The sequence below is a fragment of the Cololabis saira genome, chromosome 15 (assembly GCF_033807715.1).
Source record: "Cololabis saira isolate AMF1-May2022 chromosome 15, fColSai1.1, whole genome shotgun sequence".
NCBI classification, from domain to species: domain Eukaryota; kingdom Metazoa; phylum Chordata; class Actinopteri; order Beloniformes; family Belonidae; genus Cololabis; species Cololabis saira.
The window spans coordinates 23,601,472-23,612,604 of NC_084601.1; the positions used below are offsets into that span (position 1 = coordinate 23,601,472).

Sequence of the window (11,133 nt, forward strand, 5' to 3'; positions counted from 1 at the left end):
AGTTGCACGCAAAAGGTTCAGAACATACATCAGGCATCTCGATGCAGAATGACAATTAAATAAATGAAGCATAATGATTTTAAGACATAAAAGATGATTCATTCTTTCGATTCGAGTAGACAAAAACATCTTTACGGTCATGGTTAATCTTTTATTCCAGACATGCCAAAACAAGGGTTTTGGCATGTCTGGAATTAATTAATGAATGAATGAAACTCATTAAAAATGTGGAAACAACAATTTGTACAAAGGTTTTTATGCCTAAGAGGGCTCTGGCAATGTTTATTTCAAATGTTTCAGCAGCGACATCTGAACTCAAGTATAAGGTACCATTAGTGGGCATGCTGGCTTCCAGGTCTGCTCTTCCCACCCATTAATCTATTTTTGGTCTTAATGACCCTTTTTTGTCTTTGGTTCAGAGTCAATGATGCCCATATCTCAATAATTAAAAAGAAAAATCTCTCAGAATACTGATTGGGACCACAAGAGTGTCATCTACATATAAGTTGACATTCGTATTAATTACCACCAGATTACACTGAGGGGGAGCATGTAGAGTTAGAGGAGCACATGTCCTCATACAGAGCCTTGTGGTATTCCTCAGTTACTACAACCCAGCCAGTATTTCTATGTTGGACCCATATGAGATGAAACTGGACCACAAAATGGGTCCCAGAAGCATTTGGCCACGGCGCCCATGGTACCCCTGCCTTTATTTTCCCATACTGACTAAGATAGGGTTTTCATATGGTTTTTAGGTGGAGCCCAACTGGTTAATTTTCTAATGTGTGGAGCATAGAGTATGTTACTGGGAGCTCCACATTTGCCTCCATGGCCATTTACTGTAGTTCACTGGTATTATGAGGGCCCAATATACAGTATTTGACCTATTTGGGGCCCATAATACTGAAACAATATTGGACTCATTTGTAGCGTAAACCCATTCTGTTTTCAAGTAACCCTCTTTAAATCTAGATGGGTCCTCACAAACCTGCAGGCTGAGAATACATATTTTCAATGTGTCATACTGTGCTTTTTGGGGAGAAAAAATTGAACGAAGGGATTCTCAAATTGGACGCAGTATTTGTACCCACAGGTTGAGGTAGCAAAAATATCACCCTCTCATCCAGGAAATCTTCACTAAAAAATTTGAAGCCATTTGTAGGTGTCTTAAAATGTTTTTCAGGTTCTGAACTTTGATGATTTGTTTTTTCATGGAGGATTCAGAGGCGGCTGCTGCACTTTAAAGTACCTTTAAGAGGAAGAAACCTGGATCAGGACCTGGATCATAAGACTGGAGATATACTTGTTGTTCAGACCGCGTACGCATCATGGCCGCCACGTGTATCCTGCGTTCATTTGACGCGTCGACGTGCACGTTCTCAAAAAGACACTGAACGCGTAGCGACCTGCAGTTCTCGCTCTGGCCGCGAGTGGCGCTGGTCCCGGTCTGATACCAGCTGGTCCCGGTCAGGTACCAGCTGGTCCCGGTCAGATACCAGCTGGTCCCGGTCAGATACCAGCTGGTCCCGGTCAGATACCAGCTGGTCCCGGTCTGATACCAGCTGGTCCCGGTCTGATACCAGCTGGTCCCGGTCAGATACCAGCTGGTCCCGGTCAGATACCAGCTGGTCCCGGTCAGATACCAGCTGGTCCCGGTCAGATACCAGCTGGTCCCGGTCAGATACCAGCTGGTCCCGGTCAGATACCAGCTGGTCCCGGTCAGATACCAGCTGGTCCCGGTCAGATACCAGCGGTTCCCGGTCTGATACCAGCTGGTCCCGGTCAGATACCAGCTGGTCCCGGTCAGATACCAGCTGGTCCCGGTCAGATACTCGCTGGCACCGTTTCCTTTGCCGAGATCGTAACCAAAGCAATGTTATAATCTCCTACATCATCCAATATTGTCATGTTAACTTGTTTGTTGTTCTAATCTGCTACTGCTACTACCTCTACTACTAAATATTTAATCACTTTTCCAACTGTTGCTCTGCTTCCTGCCCCCAATCGGTTACCGCCAGTACGACGCGCTCTCCTCGCGTACTATGCAAGCAACGTTGCGGTTGGTGGTGCACTCGAACGGACGCGAACGGACGCGAACGCAAGCACCAACAGCAAGTATATCTCAGCCTTAAGGGGGACCCTCCTGCTGAAGACCAGCTGGACAGAGCAGGAAAAAAGAAAACAGACAGAGAGAATGAAGAACAGAGAAAGGAGAGACACAGACACAATGGCTAACTGGTGCAGTACAGGGATGACTATACAAGCAGATGTAGGCAGCAGACACTGAGGTGGGGGACGGGGACTGCAGGGTAGCATGCAGCTCCTGAAGCTCTGGCCTGCAAACAGAAAAGGAAGGGGCAGACCTGAGAAGTAGGAGAAGGGAACTTTTTATTGTCCCTAATTAGATCTTAAACACTAACATTTTTTCATCTTTTACTCAAAATCAGTTCTACAGACCGCGAACAGGGGGAACAAAGTCTTGCTGAGACTGTCTGGGCAGGACGTTGAAATAACATCGTAAAATGAATGTGGCTCTGCCTGTAGCGTCAGATAATATGCAAATACTGCGGTTGCTTCAATAGAGAAAGTACAACTCATCACAGGTATGCACAAGTATATGACATAAACACAGAGGAGATGCTGCCTGTGTTTCTCAGCATGAATCTGAAGTGTTGGATCTGAAGTGTTGGATGTAAACATCATCCGTCCTTCCGTAAAGGCTGCAGACACTAGAAAACCCCCTGTGATGTGACCCAAATGTTTCTGAAGAGTGTTGTTGAAACATTGTCACCGTCTTACCGCACAGCACCAAGTTATTACAGTCCTAGGCAGCTACATAGAACTGGTATAACTTGACTAATGAAGTGTGAAGTGTTTTTAGATAAATGTGGTTGAGCAGCTGCAGCTCAGTGTCAACAAAGTGCTGTTCAGCAAAAAGTGCTGACAGGTAGTCATTAAGTATAGACACCCATCATTCCAAAGTGTGATTGTAAAAAAGTATTTCCCATACTTGATGAAGCCCAAACTGCTGAGAGCAGCAGGGTATAGCCTTGGCCGACTAAATGTGCAGACTGCTACCCTGCCCAGACAAAGATTAGCGTTGGGAACACCAATGTTTTGTCTACTAGAATGAATCATCCTCTACGCTTTAAAATTGCATGCAACTGTTTAATTAAACATCTGGATCATCTCTCGTCTTATTCCAGGTAACTTGGACCCTCAGTTTCAGTCCAGTTATTGACCTAGTTGGAAAGAACTTGTTAAAGACGTTTAGCTGGTTTTTCCACAACAAAAAGACCAGGCCCTAATTATGCACTCATTTCCAAGAACAGTGTATGTATGTGTGTGTGTGTGTGTCAGAGGTGTCAAAAGTATTCACATTCATTACTCAGGTAGAAGTATAGACTAGAGTTTAAAAATACTCCTGTAGAAGTTGAAGTATCAACTCAAGTTTTTTACTCAAGTAAAAGTATAAAAGTACTGGTTTTAAAACTAATTAAAGTATAAAAGTAAAAGTAATGTAGGGGGAAAAAATCCATTAAGGACAAAAGCCATTGAAAATGAATGCATCTTAGTATAATGCAAATATATTAAAGAACCATATATGTGTACTATTGAGCATTAACATGTGTTTCAGAGAGCAGGAGATATGATGACTAGTTCCCTATAAGTATTGTAATGGTGCAAAAAGTCAAACTTCAGAGGCATGTTATCATTTATCCTAACCTTTATTGGAATGTACATCCAAGTTTAGTTGCAGAAATCTGAGGGAACGGATGTAAGAACAAAACTGGACAAGAACATCTGAAACAACCACAACCAAATTCACTCTATCCAGATGGAGCAATTTAACTGGATAGTTTTTTTTTAAAGGCCGAAATGAAATAGAGTAACACGGCTGTTTTTAAAATGTAAGGAGTAAAAAGTACAGATAATTGCATGAAAATGTAAGGAGTAAAAGTAAAAAGTGGTCTGAAAAATAATTACTCCAGTGAAGTATAGATAACCAAAATTTCTACTTACAGTAAGTAAGGTAACAAAGTATTTGTACTTCGTTACTTGACACCTCTGGTGTGTGTGTGTGTGTGTGTGTGTGTGTGTGTGTGTGTGTGTGTGTGTGTGTGTGTGTGTGTGTGTGTGTGTGTGTGTGTGTGTGTGTGTGTGTGTGTGTGTGTGTGTGTGTTGTTATGGATGTGAAATCTATGGAGACATTTTATGTATGGACATTTTAACATGGAGGTCACCAATGGATCCAGACCCTGGTGGTCAGTAGAGGAACTGCAGGTCTGGATCCGGATCCAGAGGTCAGTATGTAAGAAGAGAACAGGCACAAAAGATATATTGCGGTGCCGTACCTCCCTGGTCCAGTAGAGAAACTGCAGTTTTCTGTAGTTTTGGATTTGATTCAGACCAGTAAGCCGGTGGTAGCTCCTTGGCAACCACAAGGGTCTGGTGAAGGTTGTCCACCTTCCTGCTGGAAGAACATCTGCAAAAACTACACATTAGAAACTGGCAGTCATTATTACGCATGTTCTCACTGATTTTTACTTTTCAACAATATACAAAGCAAAATGTACAATAAATCTACTTATGAACAGCAACACTGGAGAGTCAATGCTGGAGAGCTCAGCTTTGTGCTCTCTATTAGAAGAATAGATGCAAACAGAAACAGATCATTTTATGGGAGTTTTAAAGTTTCTGCCTGTCTGTTTCAGACCTGATTTATCAACCCATTACTGGCTTGTGTTGTATTTTCCTTTCATGAAAAATATTTTTAACCAAATGTTCAGCTGGTTAAAGGTCTGGACTTCAGGAAGAACAGTTCAGCACCTGGACTCGTCTACTACGAAGCTGTGTTTTTGTAAAGGATGCAGCATGTAGTTAAACATCGTCTTGCTGAAAGATGCAAGTCCTTCTCGAGAAGAGATTTTAGGTTATGTTGGAAGATGGGCGTATATATTGTTCTAAAACCTGTAATTTGATATATGATATGGTAAAATGTCTCAGTTTCCACCCATTAAGTGTTTTTTTTATGTGGTTAAGGCTAATTTTTAATAACATTAATATTATTTTATGACATGTGAATATTTGTCAGCAATATGGCAATTTTATGTAGTTGTAGTATCAAATGTTTAAATCAAAATATTTAAGAAGTTAGCAAAGAGAATGACGCTCCAGCAGATCTCCAAACTCCGAATAGAAACAGGTAAATTAAATGAATGGATGGAAGTTACAAGGCAAGGCAAGTTTATTTGTATAGTACAATTCAACACAAGGTAATTCAAAGTGCTTTACATCAACATTAAAATTGGCAAGAAACAATTAAACAGTAAATAACAAATAAAATGATAAGAAAAGAGGTAAAATAATAAAAAGCACAAGTAGTTAAAAAGTAAGGGCAGTAGAGTACCACAGGTACACATCTCATTCTTAAATGGCAAGAATTACGTTTCTATACGGTCAAAATGTACAAAGACCGGGTCAAATACAGAATTACAAAGTAATCTGTAACAATTCGTGCGGTGAATCAAACCGATTTGAGAATTCTACGTAACTGCATTCAGGGCATATCCATAACTTTGCACGGTTTTCAAAAAGTATTTAATTTAGATAACAAATAAAATGAAATCAAATTATAAGAAAAGAGGTGAAATAATAAAAAGCACAAGTTGTTAAAAAATAAGGGCAGTAGAGTACAGCAGGTCAGTTTTGTATGCTTCAGTAAACAGTAATGACCCCACAATGACCCACTAGACGCGACGTCTGCGGCGGGAATTAAACTACATTACCCACAAGTCCCTGCGGCCCGCGCAGCCTCAGTCTGAATACTGCTGACGCCAGTGTTGTTGTCCTGACCCGGTAACGGTTCTGCCCCGAGTCTCCGACTCCGTCAGCAATGTAGCGTCCACCAGCGGGACTCCAGCCTGCTCCGACCGGCTCCGACCAGTTCCCGCCGCCGGCCCCGTCCTCCGCCCCGCCCGGCCGCGCTGGTCCCGCGGAGAGCCCGCAGGAGAGCCCGCAGGAGAGCCCGCAGGGTCGCTGCTCGCCCCGGATAACAGGCCGGTGAAGGTCTGCGATGCTCCGCCGCCTGGGTTAGCTGGTGTCCCCGCAGGATCAGCCCCCCAGCCGGACCCCAGCAGGGCCCCAGCCGGACCGGTGCGTGGAGAGACCTGGGCCGCGGACATGTGGCAGAGCCTCGGCCTCACGCTGCTGGTCATCGTGGCCGCGCTGTTCTTCGCGCTGCTCTTCATGCTGTGTGGTGAGTCTCTGGAACTACTCCGTAACAGCTCCATAACTGCTCTGTAATCTCTAACTCCTCCGTAACTGCTGTCTAACTGCTCTATAATCTGTAACTGCAGCGTAACTATTCGTAACTCCTCCGTAACTGCTCCGTAATCTGTAACAGCTCTGTAACAGCTGCGTAACAGCTCCGTAACAGCTCTGTAACAGCTGCGTAACTGCTCCGTAACAGCTGCGTAACTGCTCCGTAACAGCTGCGTAACTGCTCCGTAACAGCTGCGTAACTGCTCCGTAACAGCTGCGTAACTGCTCCGTAACAGCTCCGTAACAGCTGCGTAACTGCTCTGTAACAGCTGCGTAACTGCTCCGTAACAGCTGCGTTACTGCTCTGTAACAGCTGCGTAACTGCTCCGTAACAGCTGCGTAACTGCTCCGTAACAGCTGCGTAACTGCTCCGTAACAGCTGCGTAACTGCTCCGTAAGAGCTGCGTAACTGCTCCGTAACAGCTCCGTAACAGCTGCGTAACTGCTCTGTAACAGCTGCGTAACAGCTGCGTAACTGCTCCGTAACAGCTGCGTAACTGCTGTGTAACTGCTCCGTAACAGCTGCGTAACTGCTCCGTAACAGCTGCGTAACTGCTCCGTAAGAGCTGCGTAACTGCTCCGTAACAGCTCCGTAACAGCTGCGTAACTGCTCTGTAACAGCTGCGTAACAGCTGCGTAACTGCTCCGTAACTGCTCCGTAACAGCTGCGTAACTGCTGCGTAACTGCTCCGTAACAGCTCCGTAACAGCTGCGTAACTGCTCCGTAACAGCTGCGTAACTGCTCCGTATTTCTATTTTTTATTTTTATTTTTAATTTTACTTTAATTTTACTGTATTGCACCAATCACCACAACAAATTCCTTGTGTGTGTTGAGAAACTTGGCAATAAACCCCCTTTCTGATTCTGATAACAGCTCTGTAACTGCCATAACGGCGCCGTAACTGCTCCGTAATCTGTAACTGCTCTGTAACAGCTCCATAACTGCTCCGTAATCTGTAACTGCTCCGCAACGGCTCCGTAACTGCTCTGTTATCTGTAACGGCTCCGTAACTGCTCTGTAATCTGTAACTGCTCCGTAACTGCTCTGTAATCTGTAACTGCTCCGTAACGGCTCTGTAATCTGTAACTGCTCCGTAACCTCTCTGTAACTGCTCAGCAACTGCTCCGTAACAGCTCTGTAACTGCTGCGTAACCTCTCTCTAACTGCTGTCTAACTGCTCCGTAACTGCTGTCTAACTGCTCCGTAACATCTCCGTAACTGCTCCGTAACCTCTCCCTAACTTCTTCGTAACTGCTCTGTATCTGCGCCGTAATCTGTAACAGCTCCGTAACCTCTCCATGTATGCTCTCTAACATCTCCGTAACTGCTCCGTAACCTCTCCCTAACTTATTTGTAACTGTGTCTGCTCCGTAATCTGTAACTGCTCCGTAATCTCTCCGTAACCTCTCCATGTATGCTCCCTAACTGTTCCGTAACTGCTCTGGAACTACTCCGTAGCTGCTCCATAACTGCTCCGTAACGACTCTGTAACTGCTCCGGAACAGCAATGGATTTTTTTTTTACCTGCCAGTGTTTATTTTTATGTAATAATTGCTCTGGGTCATGTTCTGGTCTATGGAAAGATCCTAGAGACAACTTCTTTTGTGGTAGACGCTATATAAATAGCATCTATTATTGAATTGAAATAACCTCTACCAGCAGGTCTGGACCATCTCCACGGTCTGAAAACACGCTGCACTGTTTCTGTAACCTGACTAAACTACAGCTAACTAACATCTTAGAGAACACGGATTGTACAGTTTTTAAAAGTTTAATCGATTTCTTGAGGTTTTAATGAAGTGGCTGTGACATAATTCGGTGTAAATACCACATGAATACAGTAAAAAAGTACACTTTTTTTAACCACGTTTGCGGTTTTATTGCAGTAGCTGGTTATGGAGGTGGAGCCATGCACTTTCCAGCAGACAAAAATATATTTATAGACTACTACAAAAAACAGTTCTGGTCGCCATAACTACGTTTCATATCCACGACATGTTTTCACTGATTTTTTTTGTATACTCCTTAGATAAGATTTTATAAAGTTGGGGTGTGGGCTGATGATTGACAGCAAATCTAACCAGTGATGAGCTCAGATGACCAGGGTCCGAGGATAAAGCTTAGCTCAGAGCACGCTTTATTTCTGATGTTGCCACCAAACAGGGTTTGAAAAGAGAAGTTTTGTTTTAAATATTCACGGGCAGCTCGGCTGCTCCTCTGGGATGGGTCCATCTACTGAAGAATCATGTTAGGATCTTTCCGGCAGGACTTACCCATACCAGGCGGACAAAGGCTTCAAAGGCACTCTTCAGGAATCTGGTGTGTGACGTCACAGGGGGCGTTTTTAATTCTTGTTCTACGGTCTCTTGAGCGAAATATTCCAAATGTTTCAAAGATTAGTGACTTTGATTTTCTCAGAATGTGGTCCAATAACCCGGCGTCTGTGTCAGAAGATACTTTGAAGTGTTGATCTGGAGGAGGGAGGACGTTAGTGATGGATCTGTTCTGTTCAGCTGTCCACATACGGAGTCGGTACTTGTGAAGTCGGAGTGTGTTTGTGGTTTCAATTTTCCTCTTCTTCTTCTTCTTCTTCTTCTTCCCAGGGTGGTATGTCGTCTGGCAGCTCTTCCTGTCCAAGTTCAAGTTCCTGCGCGAGCTCATCGGGGACGCCGGAACTCCGCAGGCCGAAACCCAACCGTCCGAACCCAAGAGCGAACGCACGGCCGGCGTCACGACGCGGAGCCGAAGCCGGAGCGCTCGCCAAAGAGTCCCGTCTCCAGAGAGCACCACATAGACAAAAACGTGACGCCCCACCGACGCCACACGACACGAGGATGACGAACCCTTCTCTTCCTCACCAGGACACTTTACACTGACCAGGCAGACCTCCTGGGTCAAAGGGAAAAGCCATCTCTGAAACCATGCTGTCCAATCTTTATGTCCCGTGTTTGTCTGCTTCTATATGTTCAGTGGTCCTCAAGAGAAACAGCTCTCAGGCTGTAATGGTGTGTTTTTAGTCGAGGTGAGGACCCCGCCCAGCGCAGATGGGTAACTTATAAACAAAGGTGGCCTCCAGACGGGGGATGAACTCAAAACTGAAGCAGTGATGTAACAACTGAAAGCTTTCTCCTGAAAAACACCAATGAGTGCAATGAAGGAGTGTCCAGTGCTGTCTGGTTTTGTTCTGTAAGGTCCTCCGACCCTGGGGCTGTCAATGATGAGTGACTGCTTTTGTTCCACTTCTGTTAAACAAGCCCTAGTAAGTCCTTCTCCCCCAACATATACATACATATACATATTTATATATATATGTATATGAGGTTCAAGCCAGGTGCAGCTGTGCACATCGTCAGCTGACCTCCTGTACCAGTAAAACTCCTGGGTGACCTCTGAACCCTTTCCTGATCCCCGTGCCTCCGTCTGTATCAGTGCCTGAGCGGCAGCCACTGTTAGTCACATGACCTCCCGGTGTATCCGGCTGCAGGGTTTTTTGTCCACTGCAGCATCGGTTTAAGGTGGTCTCTGTGTAATTCACTTATCTTCATCGTACAGGTCCTACAAACCTGCTGCTTTTCTATCAGCTGTGATTTTATTTTTTGTGTTTTCTTTAAAGCATCTCTATGTAGCAGTATTACTTCTGACCACACAAGGGAATATAGCGCTAAAGAGCGGGGCTGGTTGGCTCGGCTTGTAATGCCACCTTGTCCCACTAGAGGGCCACGTTGCTGAATCTTACAGCTACAGGGTTGCTGACTCAATCCAGGAGGTGAAGAAGAGTGCAGTTCCTCTGCTGACCACTGGGGTTAAAAAACTGAGCAAGTCTCCATTGACCTCCGTGATAAAATGCATTTGTTTCCTTCCAGTAGAAGTAAACGCATTTATAACCTCATCTAGTAACACAAAACAAAAAAAGGCACAAATGTATGCGTAGTTAGGGGTGTGGTCTTTTGATTGACAGTCAAAGTTTATGGTGTCAAACAGCTCACTGTAAATAAAGACCTAACAGAGCATAATCATCCTTGTTGATTATTAATTATTATTGATTCATCCTTCTTGCTGAAGGCTTCCAACCTCCTTCTAGATCATCAGCAGCTGGACCCACCGGTTGAGAAAAATCCACCTCCAATCATCTCAGGATCCTTTCAAGATGAGTAGCCAGACGATGAGCCAACAGGAAGTTGATTGTGCTCTGTCGCTGCATGAGGGGAGTTGTTTTGTCACCTGTAATGCTAGACTTGCTCAACTCACTGGTAGGGATGGGAATCGAAAACCGGTTCCTGTTGAGAACCGGTTCCCAGTGTTTCAATTCCTTGGAATCGTTTGTCTTTTTTGCAAACGATTCCCTTATCGATTCCAGTGGGCACGAATGACGTCACCACGCACGTGCGCATTCGCGCCCAGAAGGAAAACATGGCGACAAAGCGTCATAAACTTTCAAAGGTTTGGTTACATTTTACCAAAAAGGATGACAACAGGGCGACTTGCAATACTTGCAATGTGGACATTTCAACAAAGGGAGGAAACACTAGCAACATGCAAAAGCATTTTCATACACAGCATGCAATAACTTTTAATGAATGTTGCGTGTTTGATCTGTTCCGAGTCCGGAGTGAATCTTCTCAACCTAGCAGCAGCGACAACGTTAACCAGTCCTCTGCTGTTAAAACTGCAGGTAACTAACAAACTAACACTGCCTATCATGTTAGCGCCATTTGCCTCATTGTAAAACCTGCTATAACTAACTTCTCATGTTAAATGAATCCCTTCTCATGCATTACATTTAGATGACCATGACGAGAGACGT

The 11,133-nt window shown here is 44.5% G+C and overlaps 1 protein-coding gene across 1 annotated transcript; it reads left to right on the plus strand.

Moving 5' to 3' along the window:
• Positions 1-5,852: 5,852 nt before the first annotated feature.
• smim13 (small integral membrane protein 13) lies at positions 5,853-10,542 on the plus strand. The gene is made up of 2 exons (XM_061742013.1): positions 5,853-6,262; positions 8,933-10,542. The coding sequence occupies exons 1-2, from the start codon at positions 6,187-6,189 to the stop codon at positions 9,121-9,123; spliced, it is 267 nt and encodes an 88-aa protein (XP_061597997.1). The 5' UTR covers positions 5,853-6,186; the 3' UTR covers positions 9,124-10,542.
• Positions 10,543-11,133: the final 591 nt, after the last annotated feature.

Bases quoted from the DNA above. Each gene is read 5' to 3' on its own strand.
- smim13 (XM_061742013.1), top strand. From the start codon at position 6,187: ATGTGGCAGAGCCTCGGCCTCACGCTGCTGGTCATCGTGGCCGCGCTG. The intron at 6,263-8,932 runs GTGAGTCTCTGG...TCTTCTTCCCAG, and splicing joins GCTGCTCTTCATGCTGTGTG to GGTGGTATGTCGTCTGGCAG.